The sequence below is a fragment of the Jaculus jaculus genome, chromosome 1, assembly GCF_020740685.1.
Source record: "Jaculus jaculus isolate mJacJac1 chromosome 1, mJacJac1.mat.Y.cur, whole genome shotgun sequence".
NCBI classification, from domain to species: Eukaryota; Metazoa; Chordata; class Mammalia; order Rodentia; family Dipodidae; genus Jaculus; species Jaculus jaculus.
The window spans coordinates 15,950,790-15,967,723 of record NC_059102.1 but is presented as its reverse complement, the minus strand read 5'-3'; the positions used below and the strand labels follow the sequence as shown (position 1 = coordinate 15,967,723).

The 16,934-nt window shown below is 40.2% G+C and overlaps 1 protein-coding gene across 3 annotated transcripts in view; it reads right to left on the bottom strand.

The window, feature by feature from the left end:
- Window positions 1–1,309: 1,309 nt before the first annotated feature.
- The window catches only part of Rab11fip2 (RAB11 family interacting protein 2), a 37,286-nt gene continuing 21,661 nt past the window's right edge, over window positions 1,310–16,934 (bottom strand). Inside the window, exons 4-5 of one of the 3 annotated variants that reach the window (XM_004659215.2) lie at window positions 10,684–10,729; window positions 1,310–5,145 (exon numbers count right to left, since the gene is read on the bottom strand). In XM_004659215.2, the coding sequence (XP_004659272.2) occupies window positions 4,915–5,145; window positions 10,684–10,729 (277 nt within the window). In that variant the 3' untranslated portion in view covers window positions 1,310–4,914. Of the gene's footprint in view, window positions 5,146–9,584; window positions 9,702–10,113; window positions 10,203–10,683; window positions 10,730–16,934 lie in introns of those variants that run through there. The other 2 variants (XM_045154170.1, XM_045154172.1) reach the window with 2 other exon arrangements.

Sequence of the window (16,934 nt, the reverse complement as noted above, 5' to 3'; positions counted from 1 at the left end):
CAGATGCATATACCACCATATGAACCTGGCTTACATGGGTTCTAGGGGATCGAATCTGGGTCCTTAGGCTTTGCAGGCAAGTGCCTTTACCTCTAAGCCATCTCTCCAGCACAAGAATGACATTTTTTTAAATTATTGAGTGACTTGATATTTGATGCAAGATCTGATAATACTTAAACATCATCTTATTTTCTGTAGAAGTGAGATTGCTACAGAAAAAGTGTAGAGTGTCTGTTTGCTAGAAACAAGTGATAGAAGTATCGTGACCATGTCAATGTCAGAAAATTAACTCTATAGCCATAAAATATAGAAGTATGAAATTGTGTTATGTAAAATTATTTGAGGAAAAATATAAAATAAGGAGCATTAAGATGACAAGTCCATTTGAACAGAAATATTCATGAGACAGGTATTGAAAGGAAGACATGAGCATGAAAGATGGCCACATTAGTGTTAACAGTAAAAGCTTTCTACTCTCAACTGCCCCCAAAGCCTTTATTTCTGCAGACTGAGGAGAAAGCCCTGCATATGATGGAGCCAGGGAACAGGGGAGCAGAACAGCCCTCTGAACCCTTGTCCATCCTCTACCTTAGAGGGTCGTTGGGAGGAATGAATGAAAGAATACAAAAGGAGAAAGCTCGTGGCATGGGCCTTAGTCTGAAGGTGAGCACTTGAAGCCAGTTTCTCCCTAATCTCAAACTCCTCCCATCTGAGGACACGAACACACTCGGGCATCCTTCCCCACATGTGCTGAAGAGATCTCACTCCAAAGTGCTCAGAAGCTTCTCCTCCACAGGACTCTTCAGAACCACACTCACAGAAGCAAGTCTTCAGGTCGTACAGCAGACCTGCCACAGCGCCCCACACGAGGGGCTTTTTCTAGGTGTTTCCTGAGACAGTCAAGACTCATGTAGGGATGAATGATAGGAATAGTTCCATCTGCAATAAGAAGCCTGGCCACTGGGTTAAGTTCAAACACTTTAATCAACTATAACAAATCAATAATCATATATAAAAATTCTGATTCATGCATCAGATTACATAAATTATACAACTGTCACATTATACAATGTTTATATACTTTTGAGTTTGTACCTACAAAAATGTATATAAGTTACTAATCATTTACTTAAGAAGGTAAGTGCAATACTCTTCCATTATAAATAATGCTTACATCATTCAAATACTTGCGAAATATACACATTTCTAGATCTGCAGCATGTTTTTGTACCTCACAATATAAACCACCTGGAAGCTTTGGAGGTTAATAGGCCCAAATGTATCATTAGGTAACAGGCTATAACTCCACTATAAAAGCATTTTTTTTTTTTTTTTTGGACAGGAAATAAATGAAGTAAAACGTCAGCTCTAGTTCAGTGCTTGAAGAGCTTCTGCATTCTTATTAAATAGATCAGAAACCGTCATATGAAGATTAATTAGTTAAGGCGCTACCTATTGCATATTAAATACTTCCAACGATGGCATTTGGATTAGTAAATTTATAAATCTAGGAAAATGGGGGCTTTCCATGCGTGCTGACAGACCCTCTCATCTACTACCACAAGCCGGCAGTGTGATTCTTCTCCTCTACTGCAGAGAGACTGAATGGGTGCGCATGCTCTCCACTTCACTGGCACACACGCGACACCTGCCGCACCTACAGGACAGATGCGTACGTGGACGTCAAAGTTGCAGCTTGCTGTATAGATCTTAGGTAGTGCATTTATACATTAAAAAATGATTGTGACAGAGGAAACGAAAAACGTTAGTTAGTGCAACTGTGAGTGTGGAGGCAGGTGTTCTTACTCTTGATTTCTGTATTGTTCATAGAGGCCCTGGTGTGGGAGGAGGCAGGAGTTGGTGAGGTGGGGTGGTGGTGATGGTGAAGGAAGGACAAGAAGAAGATAGGTCTGTCACTAATGACTTAGTTTGACTTGGGTTTCTGTTCACGAAACCCTTTCAAATACGAGGCAACATTTTCACAGCTGGAAAATTACAACTAAATCTTGATTTACTGCCAAAAGCAAGAGATGTGGTTATGTGTAATCTATGGAGAATACTATGTTCACGGGAGGAGGGCAAAGCCACGCTCAGTGCAGGAGACAGCAGCAAGAGGCAGCACTTACGGCACTTTTTATGAATGGGCTACACAGTACTGTATGTACAATTCTCAGTAATGACCGTGGTGCTCAATGAATGAATTCTGGAGCCCCAGTGGCAGGGTGGGGTGGGCAATACTGCCAAAGCCACATTTGACAGCTGGGAGGAGACTGGCGGTAAAATAACACTGCTTTTAAACAAAGAGAAATAGTTTCATTATGTAGCACAAGTGTGTTAGCCTATAATGGGCTTCAGATAAATATCAATTCTGCATTTTTTAGAAATCCTCTTGTAGAAAAGTTTTGAGCATGTATTCTTAGGCAAACAAGCAGCAGTAAAACCAGCTTATAAATCTAGTGTATTGTGCACTATTTAATGAACTCACAGACATTTATTTCCAATTTTAAACTACTAGAAAAAACAAAACATTAGAACTTTTAGTTACATAAACTAAGTTATCTTTCTGGTCTTTTCCCTATGATGTCCACAACTAAGACTGTGCAGTGTGCACGTCCACCAATGCCCGGAAACACTATGGTCACTCAGGAGCCTGCTTTCCTTCTTGGTTTTTGTTAGGCTGACTGATTATGAAAAGTATGTAGTAAGTTTACTCTGGGTTTCATGGAGTGAGAAGTGTGATATAAGTAAGCACAATACATGTTTCAGATTTTGTTCTCAGCTGACTACAAGCCATACTTTGAAAACCCTCCCCAGCCACAGGACTCCAGCTACACAGAGCTTTGCTTCAGACTCTGAAGATAAAAATACTGACTTGGTTACCGTCAAAAACCCACGAAGGGATAAGTCTACGTAATTCTTACAGAGGCAAAGAACTGTTTCTTAAAAACAAACTGACTATAAACAAGAGCAGCAGTGTCAGAACCATACTTTCCAATGAGCCTTATGGAAAAATGTATTCCCAGTATAAAACTGACATCTCAGGTTCATTCTAGAAAGACCAAATTTGGTCAACGTGTATTACAATATCTGCACATACCTGTCATAATATGAAAACACATGGATTTTGGTGCTTTAAAAGGTTTAAGAAGATTCTCAATGCCATGAGAAAAGTGTTAGTAATTTTGTAAAGTTTAGTAAATGTATATTTAAAATAGTACCATTAAAAATAACTACTAAGACCTCAAAGAGGAAAAGAAAATCCTACACTAGATTCTAAAGCTTACTGCAGAATAACTTTCATTATAAGCAGAGATAAAAATTGATGAAACTTATTTTTTCCTTCCATTTTTAAATTGTAGAAAAGTACTTAAGTTTTTGCAATTTCAAAATGCTTGTTTTTATAGGGAAACTAACGAAACTCAGGTAACATAGGCAACAAGGAGTTTTAGTTTATGAGTGTACCCTTGACCAAGGACTTTGATTCAAAACATGAAAACAAGTAGAACTACTATCTCTGCTTTTTTTGTTTAACTTTCAATAAATCTGACCAGAGATAAATATTAGAAAAATGCATTCATTAGAGGACTGGGGAGTTGAGGGCTAGACATGCAGATGGCCTGACAGAGATCCGCTCTGTAGGACCTTAGATTGTAAAGGCTGATGATTAGTGATGCTGTTATGTCATTGTCTCTTTACATTGTCTTTCAGTGTACATTTCCTAACACTAATCTGGGAATGTAGACTTGCAAAAAGCCCCGTCCTGGTGTAGAAATCAACTCTTCCGGGTGGGTGTGGAATAGTGTGTGATGTCACACTCATAAGGATGGGCTCTCACATTCATGTCTTATTGTGGTTGGAGACCCAAAGAAGAAAGCCATCTGGTCTATTGTTTAGGGGACTTGAAGCCCAGCCTACTTCATCCCTGGAATGTGTCTGCTGCTCTGGGTTATCAGACACCAGACATCACCAGCTCTACCCCACCTGATGATAGAAGTCTGTAGTATTTTCTTTGCTAATGATGTGAAGGCTGCACGTCAACAAAACAAATTGCATCAGCTTATTTTCTGCTGAAATAAAACCCCAATGTTAGGTCAACATTAACTGAAAGAAATTCATGCTGCAGTGGACTGGTTCCCTAAAATTTTAATTCTTTTTTAAAAAAAGACCTCAGATCATCACTTTTTGGGGGCTGGGGGGAAGCTAAAGTTTGATGATAGAGTTAGATAGATGCTTCAGCTCACTTGATATCTGGGTTCACAAAGTACAGAGTGATTTAAAGCAGTTCTCTATAGCGTTGGACAGCTTGTAGTGATGACCAGCCTGTATCAATACTGCAAAGGCCGTTTTAGACTAAAAGACTGGTATCCTAACCAGCTGACTTAAATGTTCTAAGCACACATGTGTATATGAGGTATATGCATGTACTTTACATATAGACGGTGTCATTCATGTACGCACATAGGGATGCAGATAGAAACTGTCATTAGTAGTGTTTGCAGTGACTGGCATTCCTGAAGCTAAAAGCACAGATGACTTCTGGGAATCCAGCCACAGTGTCGTTCTGCTTCATGGAAAAACCTATTCCTGAGGAATTACTCGTGGACTTCTGAAGAGATTTCTGGGCCCATGGCAGAGTGGAGGTCTAGCACCAGCACCCAAGTGAACCCGGAACTGGTCACTCGCTGAGACTAAGACTATGGCCGGTTTCACTGTGACAGTTTAGAGTCTTGTTCACTTCAAAGGTCACTCTTGATAGTCCCTGTTAGTATTTACAGGTAAGACAATGTTTCATAATGAAGAAGGAAGGTATAAAATAAAGCCTGGTAGTACAGTCTCTTCCAGCAACACATTTCCCTTCCTTCCCTCTTTCTCTCACACTTTTTCTCCCCAATTACAAGCCCAGTGCCCTTGGCTCTACTGAGTGTTGGAGAACTTGCCAGCTTTCCTGGATGGCTCATAGGGCACTCGGAGGATGCTGGGTGTCTCCTCCATCACCCTGACCAGGAGGTTGTCAATGTAGTCCTCGAGCTCCCGGATATGGGTGTCTTTCCTGCGGAGGAGTTCTTTGTGCTTTGCCAGCTCCTGCAGCACCTCTTCATAGGTCAGACTCCGGTACCCGGCCGTGGCATCAAAAGGATTGCTGTCCTGCAACAGGACGCAGGTCACTTTAGCAGGTGGGGGTATCAGGCATGCACACTAACTATGTTCACAACTTCAACCTTATCATTTTGTAGAAGCAGATGAAGTTTCCCTCTTGTCTCAGTTAGGACTACTTCCCAGACTGGCCAGTCAACCCCAGGCTGGAACAAGGACAGATGAACCAAAGCCCTGAATAGAACTCTGTGTCCAAAATGCATTTCCATTTTTACAAGGTCAACGACTTCCTCGTGCCAGAGACTGACTATAGCCTTTAGAACTAACCTATATGAAAGCAGTGGCAGAGCATTTGCCTGACATGCAAAAGGCCTTCTTCCCCAGCACAGCATGGGGGAGAAGAGTGTTCCTTCACTAGAACTACAAGTTAGCTAGTACAGCAAAGATGGGTTACAACAGAGCATCTGCAGAATGAAATTGGAGGAACTTGTAAGCTACCAAGAACTGCACAGTGGACACTGTCCTCCTGGAGCTGCTTAGCTGAGCAGAGATTGACACTTGGGTCTTGACTTTTTGCTGAAGACAGATATGAGAAGCAGCAACATTAATCTTTCTCTAATTCACTAAAAATGGTCAAAGCATTTGGAATGAATCCAGAGCATCCTCCGAAAGCCCCTCAGAACTCTGTCTTAGCATAGAGGCAAGTAAGAGCTTTTTCTCCTGCGTGACAGATCCATTTCCAGCTCCCAAGAGCCATGGCCATTTAGTGTATGTTAGTTCTCTTTTTGCCTCAGTTGTCAGGAAATGTAAGAGTTCAACTACAACCATGTTCACATTTATGGTTAAGAAATCAAAATTCTCTCTGTCATTTTACTTACCCAGTGAGCCTTATTGGCCAAAATTCTTTTGAAATAAAGCACAGATATAACCAAAAAGGGTTCTGCTTTACCCTTCTGATTAGTAAAGGTTCTAATTAGTGTGATGTCAAAAGCTAAAGAAAGGTACTTCCCATAATAAGAATGGGCACTGTCACATAGTCCCCAATTCCTCCCATGCAGAATTTCGATTTTCATGCAAAGTGCCCAGATATAAATAGAAGTTCTTGTGCCCTTGAACACACTTTGAGCAGTAAAACCCACACTCAAAACAGTTTTCATCATTTTTGTTCAGAAGATTTCCATTTGGTTTTAGGAAAAATCAACTAAAATATTGAGGAAATTCGATTTCTTCTCATAAGACAGGACTGAAAGAATCCATTCTGTGGAGGGGAATAGGGAATGGTGAATACAGAAAGACTTTTCTTCAAACAGAAATTACATGTCTTTCCCATTTTCAGAATTTACTTTGAATGTGCAATGTGTCCAGAACTTCAATGCCAAGCTCTTCACCACCGCTGCTACCCCAAGGCAGCCCCCAAAAGGGAACCTCAGTTCCATTTGGGTCATTGAAGAGAAACATTCCTTTTCCATTCCCTAGACCCAAAGCTTTGTGGGGAGACAGTTACCCCCACATGCTGCAGGTAGGGAGTTAGCCTGGACAATTAGCAAGCAAGGCTCTAAGTCTAGCACCAGGAGGACAAACAGAAAGCTGAGAGGCTGGCACGAAGCTCCTGACCGCACCATGAGGCACACAGAGCACCACCAGGAGGGCTTTTACACGTTTTCTTGCGGAGATTGAGAAACTGCTGAGGCCTCCAGACAGAAATGAAGATGGAAGCTATGCTCTTGGAAAATTAAAAATTAAAAGAGTGGGTGAGGTTGTTCAAAGGAAAGGACAGCAGAGCTGCTGTGACACTGCAGACATGAGTTAATAGGAATGAGCAGAATATTACAGGAAAGTGAGTTTAAATTCTATTATGTAGTTTGAAACAATGAACTTAACTTTGCATTGGCAACTGGGAAAGATGTAATGTTATAAATTAATATTACCTTTGTACTAGAACCATTTCAAGTATTGCTTCTCAACCCATCCATGGAAAATTTTAGAGAAAAGAGTTGGCTTAATTTTGATTCTTTTCTTTCAGATTAATTCTATACACAAAGATAATATTAAATGGCTGTAAGTAGCTTGAAATGTAATTTATTGTGTTAAATTTGTTAGTTGTATCTTCATAAAGCATTCATTACCAAAAGCACTTTTACACAGTAAGTCCACAAGACAGATCATAAATACACACACATGGTTTTGAAATGTGTCCAGTATAGGCTAAAGTATGTATGATAGGTAAATTTGAAGGAGAAATCAAACTGGGTCTCACTCCCCACTGATAAATGAGACCATCCCTTAGCCCCTTTCAAGTCTATAATCTTGTGACCCACAGGGTGATTTTTCTGAACTATATTCTTAAAAGTAATAAGATCCAACTAATGTGATTTTGTTTTTTAATAAAATATTTACTGAAAAAAATTTCATGTGAGAATTACAGTGATTCAAGAAATTAAACTAAATGGGCTCTTCCCAACTGGTTTTGTTTTATGTTTTTCTTCTGAATTTAGCACATCTATTTGACTAACCTTAATGAAATTATATATAAACCAGCTGATTGCTTCAAACTAATTAAGTGATGACATGCATTTAAAAATCATTTGCACAGTTACATTTAATAGTGTATCAGTAATGTTTCATTTTGTAGAACTCTAGTATAGTTAAAAGTTTTAGCATTCCTCTCAAGACACCGAAGATGAAAGGCATGTCAAAAACTTTCTTAATTAATGCCATAAATAAATGAACTGAATATCAAAATAATCTAACATTTCAGAACATTGTTTGATACTTTATAGCCATAATGAATAATATACAGATAAATTATTTGTTTTCCCTTTTCCCACTAATGTGCACAGAAGACACCCTCAAAATTTATCACTTTTCTCCTCAGTAAAGCTTCCTTTCATCCTTTTAGGTGAAAACTTTATCCCAAATTTCTGCATAAAGTTTCTGGATAGGAAGACATCTTAGAAGCACATGTATTATAAACTATACTTTGGAACAGAATATAAAATAATTAGAAACAGTTTCAGGCTTAGTTCCAGATTTTACTCAGTATTTGAGAACCATGTAAACCTTCTAATTTTAGGCATATGAAATCTTATAATGACAGATCACTCACTCTCTCTCTCTCTCTCTCTCGCTCTCTCTCTCTCCATATACATATATATGTCCTTCTGTTTATAACTTCAAAGGAAAGATATTAGTAATAAAAACAACATAAAGTTAAAATGTTTTCTGGTTACAAAAACTAGTTTGCTGAAAGAAAAAACTTGCAGAAAAATATAAAAATTGTTGTTTCAAAAGACACATTTACTATTACTTGGGAAAAACAGGAAGTTCAACCTTCAAACTGGTAAAGACCAAACTGGCAGTGTAGGATGGGATTTCTGAGGATGCAGTGTTCTTTCTTACAGTGCTCCATGAAGACAGCACATGTGTTTTTAAGATGTCTTCCTATTTTGAATTTAATGTAAAAATTTCTTCTGTTCTTTCACAACCAATCCTTTCTCATTCCTATCCCACCTCTGCTACAAAAATTCCATGTGAAGATATATAAGAATGGAGGTCAGGTGACAGCACAACAGATTTATTACATAAAGTTTTTCATCAGAATTTTAAATTTAAGAGTACATAAGACTGAGAATTATTAGTGATCTATTTTTACTGTACACATAATCTAGCCTTTTAAATTGGGAAATATATATTTTTCAATATTTAAATTTACACAAAGGCAAGTTATTGGGACTCAAAATAACTGAAGATTTAAAGAAAGGTTGTCCTGGTAACCAAATATTGGTGGGGTACAAGCTGACATCCAAGGAGCGAGAGAGGGAGAAGATGAAGGCTTGGCATTCTCTGATCATCTCATTATTGTTCTAATGAGGAACTTTGCTCTGGGAATATCATCTCAGCTACTTTCACATCTTTTGTCCTCCTCCCTTCATCTCCCTTTCAGTTCTTAATTAGGCCTTAAAGAGCTCACACTGCCCTTTCAACTGGCTACTGCTCCTGCTTAAACACCGCGCCTCCACAGACAGGTGTTGGCACCCGCATAGACGACATACAAACTTAATTACACAATACTACATCCAGAAGGGGAGAAAATAACTTGGCGCATGGCTATTACTGGAGAACTTCATGTAAATTACTTCAAACATCTTCTAATCTTCAACATAAAAATTGTTCAAATACTTTTGCTCACAAACAATCTGTGCGAGGACGGGTTTTCTCCTCTTAATTGTATCTCGCAGTAAATTAACAACACCTAGTAATCCTTTAACTGTCATTTAGAAAAGTTAGTATTCTAGGGGAAAATAATCACACATCAAGGATTCTTTTATCACCTTTAAATCCTTTAACTAAAACAATTTTCACATTTTATTTCTTTAAAGAATTCTAAGGATGCTTTTACAGCAATAAATTACAAGATTTGGAAAAGTACATTTACAGGCACCTAGAAATTGTAATTAAGGTTACTTAATAAACAATGGCTACACATTAAATCAATTTTTTGATGTTGCTTTTCGTTTGAGATGAAGCAGCGGCCTGATCGGATTCATCTCCCTATCTGATCAAAGGCTGGCTGCACACATCCTGACGGCTCTTGCCAGACTGCCACACTGTAAAGACGTGAGTATTTATGAAACATCAAAACTTACAAATCATTTACAGAAAACAGTAAAAACATCACCAAGTCCTGCACTTCTCTAATGCTTCTTACAATTTTAAAGACAGACAACCGCCTTTAAAATGGTTTATAAAATAAATTCTAACCCACTTTGACTTCTTTTAGGCATATCATATCCCAGAAAGTTGTGACATGTGACCACTTGAAAAGTCTTACTATACATCTGGATCACACACATTAAGGACAGATGGGTGAAACCATAACTACCAGCAATCTTGAAATACAGGTCTACTTCTGTCACCCAGTGAGCAGGCAGCTTTCCCGACGAACACGTGTCATGCCATCGCAGAGAAACTTGGTCTCTAGGTGAGCACTCACAGGCTGACAGCAGATGCAGTGAATTGCCATGTGACCAGGGCTTCAGATAACAGTAATATACAGATGTGGACACTTGAAAACTCCACGAGTACATTTAGTGGGGTCGCTGCTGATCCTGAGGACATATTTGTTCTGTGACTTGAAGACAAGTGCTCTGAGGTATTTGTTTTTCCCAATACTTCCCTGGTTAACTTGGTTACCCAGTGTGGTACGTTAACAAACAGCTTTGTTCTCTCTCCATTCTTGTTTCAACTACCAAATACACTGGTCTTATTTCAAAACTATGACACTGACTTTGACGTACAACTTTTGTATTAATTTTAGAGCAGTCTATAAACAAAATGCATATATCCTGGAAAGCTTTCATTTCTAGCTATATTTGCATGAACTTTAGCTGATCGTATAGACACCACAACCTCTCGTGAATCGAAAACAAGGTCTGAACCTCACCTTCCTTCTTTCTTTTTTCCCCAAATCATCATACTGATCTATAGCATTTTATGCAGCGGAGGCAGTCAACAAGACAGTTTTAGGAGCATGTTCTAGAAAAAACCAGGCTTGTTCTCTGATAATTCTCTAACCTCACTGCAACTTACCGGGATTTTCCTGAGGTCTTCATGGCATGTCGGATTCATATGAAAGCTAAGTAATGAAACATAAAATAAATGTTAAAGGTGTGTCATAGGCCAAATCAGAGGAAACACAAAAATAGAAAGTTCTTAAGCCACATTAGATGAGTGAGGTTTATTCCAAGATGTAGAATAAAATATATTTACTCAACATTCTTGAAGTTTTACACCCTGAAAGAAAACCTTCTAGTTGTCATTAGAACTGAAGAGCCACACATGTTCAGTATGTAGTGTCTAATATATTTAAGTATGACTTACCTCAACAAGGTACTTTATACAACTAGTGTTTATAATATATTACTCATTTGATGTAAATACACACACACACACACACACACACACACACACACACACACACACACCTCAGTCCTTCTGAAATAGAACTATGGAGAAATAAGTAAATTTGGGTTCGGAGCTGACAGCACCAAAGACCAAAGGCACTTTTTGTCTAAATGCTAGGTTTATTAGAAAAATTAAGCTCCATACATTACCCTAACATGAGAACAAATTCAGAGTGGGAGAAACTATCCTTCTCATTATATGATTTCTAAGTAGTTTAGCTTCCAAAACTTAAAGTCCAAAACAGACCAAAACAAAGCAGATTTCATCCGTGCAGAGAATAAGAAAACTTCACAGTGGAATGCCATAACCACTTTCTCCTTTGAAACATGTCCATTAGGAAGGGGACCACAACCCCAGAGAAGCTCAACTTCAAAGCCACCGATGAGTAAATATTTCATCGGTGCTCTTCAAGCTTCATTTTCACCCAGTCTTAAGAGTATTAGCCTCAGAATCACTACAAAGCATATTACTGTCCTTGGACCCTTTTTATTCCACAAACATTAACAAAAAAAGACAACTGTAAGATGCACAGTTTTTCATTATCTTCATAGTATCAGTACAATTATTGGAATCCTTTGAAGATTTAAGAAATTCACTTTTAAACCTCTTAACAGTATGACAGGAAGTATGGACACTGGGAAACCCGTCTGGGACAGAGTTAATGGTGCAGGTACATATCCTATCTAAGCTGCAAACCCTACCAGGCATATGTACATGTACAAGAGGATTTCTCATGCACCCAAAAGTTCACTGCTATGACTAAAATTTGCAGTTAGGTTCCAAGAACTGGCTGCTAGTTTTTTCAAGTAGAACTCCTATAGAAAAGTTTAGTGCCGGGCTTGGTGGCGCACGCTTTTAATCTCAGCACTCGGGAGGCAGAGGTAGGTGGACTGCTGTGAGTTTGAGGCCACCCTGAGACTACATAGTGAATTACAGATCAGCCTCAGCTGGAGTGAGACCCTACCTCGAAAAACAAAACAAAACACACACAAAAAAAGTTTAGCATGGCAGTGAGCATGGAACATGCAGTAAACATGCACTGTGCACCACTGAAGTCTTAGGTAGCTGCCACACGTCCCCATCCCTGCATGTCACCATATTTATGGTGTCCTGTCCAGTCCGAGATCACCAGTCTGGATCACTTCCCTGCACCAGCAAAGCCTTAAGAGCCTCACCAAGAGTGGCTGAAAATGACGACAAAACAAAGCATAAAAAGACTTCATCCTAGAGCACCCTGTGCCACGGAAGGGCAACCAATGGTGACGTCCACCATCTCCCATTTTCAACCCAAGGAAGCACAATGAGGGGAACAGTGGGATGTACCTCTCCCTGTCCTGATAGCTGGCTCAAGAAACACACTGTCCCTCTCAATGACAGAGGATTTCACACTCAGGGATGACAGCACACCAGGGTGCTCACAGGCAGAGAAGTGGCTGAGGGCCTTGGAGCTGGGTAAAATGAATTCAAACTGTAGATCTACTCTGGCTGGGGTGCAGCCTTGAGCAAGTTACTGAACTTTGAGTGTGTCTTCACACTCAAACCTATACACCAAGACTGACAAAATTATCTCCCACATAAGATTGCTGAACTAATGTGTAAAACAGAACAGTGACTAAGAAATATAAGATGTCCCACAAAATATTTCATAAAGGTTATGTAGCACTGTGACACACTGTTTTTTAAGCTAGGGTGGTCATACAGTCTTATATCATCATATCATCCATAAATTCATTTAAAAAAATAAGGGAGAGGGTTTGTATGGTCCTTCCACTGGTAAGTGGTAGCACTACCGTGTTCTAGAATCTATCCTAACTGACCCAGTGCAAGCCAGCTGCATTATGGTAAGTCCTCTGGAGGGCCTCATGGACTAAGTGGGCAATACCCAGCCATCATGCGGTATAGCCTCACTCACCAGAGGTAGGGATAGCACACGTGATAATTATTAGAGCAAACTGGGAAAAGCTGTGTCCCCTCACAGCGTGCAGTGAGGAGGACCTACTTTATAGGAGAGGCAGGGTTGCAGACCCTGGGGAAGGGCAGCTAGTCTGGCTGGCCTAGAGGAGGGCTCTACAGACACAAGGCATGGCTAGTGGAGGCTAGTCAGTGTCGTCACCACAGCACACTGGAACACAAGTAGCAGGGACAAGGAGTCCCTGGAGGGTTCTCACCCCAAACATAAGACTTTAGTCATGACCCAAAGAGCAAAAGGCATTGTTTTAAAAAATGATGACTTCCTCTCACATTAAAATTTAAGCACGTCATGTTTGGGGACATGAACTCACCTCAGTACATCCCTGAGAGTGAATATTATTATCACTGTACACATTTCAGTATTTGTCTCAAGAAGAAGTTATTGAGGTATGAGTATGGCTATTATATTGGCTGTGATAGGATTTTAAGGAAAACATTTTCTTGTGACGCTATGAAGAAATTCAATGACCACCTGGAAAGGGTCTAAAGATTCTTACAAAAAATCAAGATCACAGGCTATGGGGCAGTGGCCCCAGCTCCTCCCACAGTACCTGGGCGAACAAGTGAGCGCGGGCCCCAGCTCAGCACAGCGCGCTCCCGGCGAGGCACTCACTCTGTGTATTGTTGGAAATCCAAAGCCGAGACCCCCTTCCTGGTGGTTAGGCTTTGTGTGCACACACTGGTGTGTCACACACATGACCAGCTCAGTCATTCATGGCTGCCTTTTTTGATCTGTCCTTCAGGGGAAAAAAAGAGTTAACTGAACTGGATTGAATTAGGTTGGTGCAAAATAAAATGTCTCTATTTATTGAAGTGTGGCACCAATTTGTGATATCGTTCTCTTTGGACTGCTGTCCTCATGTCAGACAAGATATCGAATAATGCCATTTGACTGCTCAACTGAGCTGCTGACAGGTTAAAGAAAACGGTGCTTTTAATCGGGTATAAAGTAAACTCGGACATGCTTATGCTGAAAAGGAAGGGTGAATAAGCAGAAACTACAGAATTTAAGAAACTTAATTCCAGAAATCAGAACTGAAGATGTCTGAAGGAGGTGCAGGATTTTAAAGTAAATTTTAAATGGATAAAAAAGATTTCAAGTTAATACGTTTAAAAACTTTAAACTGATAAAATGTCAACCTTAATATATCAAAGTTCTTTGGCAAAAGCTTTAAATATTTTTACTTTGGCATACTTGCAAATTTTTCCAAATAAACTGCAATTCTAAAATTTGAAATATCAAACTCTTACTCTTTAAAATATTGTACTTCCAGCAATGATTAGTAGCTCTTCTATGCTATTATTTACTAACTTATAGTTGGGAGAAATAATGAGTAACGAAGTAAGTTGGTGAGAAATTCAAATCTGTGCTTCAGACAAGTCTTTCCACATGTAAGAAACAAAGCAGTCGTTCTGAAGAGGTGAAATGGTCACTACAGCACTGACCAGGAACTCTGGGCAGTGCTCCAAGTGTATTTCTTTTCTCTCTTTTAAACAAACAAATTCTCTTGGTGCAAGAAGCCCTGAAGAAGGACCATTCAGAACGGACGGTGCGGTGTGCTTGCGCAGATGGTAAACCACGCAAGCACAGACGCGCACAGCAGTGGAGCCCATGCAAGCGCGGCGACTCCCCACTCCAGGACGTTAGCTGCTCCAATGAGGAGGCCTTACAGCTGTACTTCAGGCTCTTGCAAAGGAGCTGAACATCGAGTCTGTTGCATGCCACTACACTGTTTGCATCTCTGCCCAACACCAGCACTACTGAAATGATGGAGCAAAGTCCACCTGTGCTACAACTTGGCCATTTTAATTAATATGATCCAAATTCTATGCAGGGTCCAGAAGTATGTCAACTGGCAGGGAGGCAGAGTGGAAAGGACTACAGACTAGCTCCTCACTGTAAATGGGAAACAAGTGGAACCCTTCCATCAAAAGAAATTTTAGCCCGGAGTGGTAGCACACGCCTAATCCCAGCACTTGGGAGGCAGAGGAAGGTGGATCACCGTGAGTTCAAGGCCACCCTAACACTACATAGTGAGTTCCAGGTCAGCCTGGACTAGAGTGAGACCCTACCTCGAAAAAAAAAGAAATTAATAGTGATTACTTGCTAACAGCAGCATTTGATTGGTCTTGTTTAACTGGAAGGTGGGCTCCTAAGTGCTGGGACTTCCCTTCTGCAACAGTAGTACATACCTAGAAGCTGAGACAGAACAGTAAGTCCTTAACAAGTATGAAAACAGAAAAGCAATAGAGTACTCGAACTCCATCCGTAACGAAGTACAGGCCAGTGCATGGCACCAGTCCCTGTAGCAACAAGAAATGTCTGCCCGTGCCCTGCTCACTCTACGCTGGACTCTCCCTGTACTCACTGCTTGTCAGTACCAAACTCCTCTTACTAGGGCAATCGCCTCCTTCTTCCAACCACTCCCTCCACTTCACCCTCTGACTACCCTTTCTTTTTGAATCTTCCTATGCTGTGTGGCAGCCTAAATTTCCTCCTAAACTCCCAATTTCTTCTTTTCCTTGCCATCTTTTCTTTCTGAGGGAAATACTGCCTACTTCCTAAGGCTTTTTTTTTTTTTTTTTTTTTTTTGTCCTTTCTCTACTCTACTTTCTCCAACCGCTTCAACTGCTATCTCCACAGATGAATGACATTCGTACACACTGCGTCCTAGAGAGCAAAGGAGGTTGTGGTTGGTGAAAGCCTCAGGCTGGGAATCCTACCTGTACCTCAAGGTGAATATGTCTTGAACTTACTCTTTGTCTTGAACTTACTGCTTTGCTTTCGGGTCAGCTGTCTTGTTACCCTCCCTGGGAACCCCAGCTGCACAGGCACCCCAAGAGAAACACCAAAATGCAACCCACAGCCCAGTCTTCAGTTTCCATGCCGCATAAGCCCATTCTCCATTCAGCTTTGGCCTAGATCTCTCTTCTTGATGCTCACCAGGCTGCTACCTTTTCTGGTCACCAAGCCAAACACCTGTTACAGCCGAGACTACCCACATAACACTCCTCATAGCTGACCCAATTGAGCCAGGCTCCACTGACTAAAGCATTCTCAAGCACCAAGTCTAACCCCAAATTCGGCTGTTCAAAAGGTCTGACCCCAAAACTCTTAAGACTCGTCAAAACCCACTGCATGTTACTTAATTTATCTTTGCAGACTGGCTGTCCGCTACTCAGTACCCAGGTACAATCTAATTAGATACTCAAACTCCATATTCTTTTTTTAAAATGTATTTTATTTATTTATTTGAGAGAGAGATATGAGAGAAAATGGGTGTGTCAGACCTCCAGCCACTGTACACAAACTCCAGATGTGTGTGCCCCCTTGTGTACCTGGCTTACGTGGGGTCTAGGGAATAGAACCTGGGTCCTTTGACTTTGCAGGCAAGCGCCTTAGCCACTAAGCCTCTCTCCAGCCCAAACCCCATGTTCTTAATTGCAAAGAATAAAAAGGGTTAAAAGGAATGAATACCAAAATGTTTTGACAAGATTTGTTCAGTCGTAGCCTTCTCTGAACCTGACCTCATCCAGGGATTCTCATGCCTTTCTGCTGGAAGCCATTGAAAGAACCCTATTCTCTCATTAACCTTTTTAGTCCTACTATCTGAAGCACAGTGTAGGGAACAGCAGATGCATAAAAAAATGGATGCTTTATTACTCAATACCCAGAAACTAATTTTAAAAAGTTGTAAACAATGGGTTATTAGGTAACTGACTAAAAATTTTACATTAGTATAAGTTTACCAATAAGACATCAAGTTCCCAAAGAACAGAGGAAAACATCTTACTAAATAACAAAAATTACTTATATTTAGATTTGAGTGTGTTTTAACAGAATAGCTTCGGTTCTTTTAAAAATGGAAAGGATTATTCCAATGTTTACAAATGCCAATAAGATC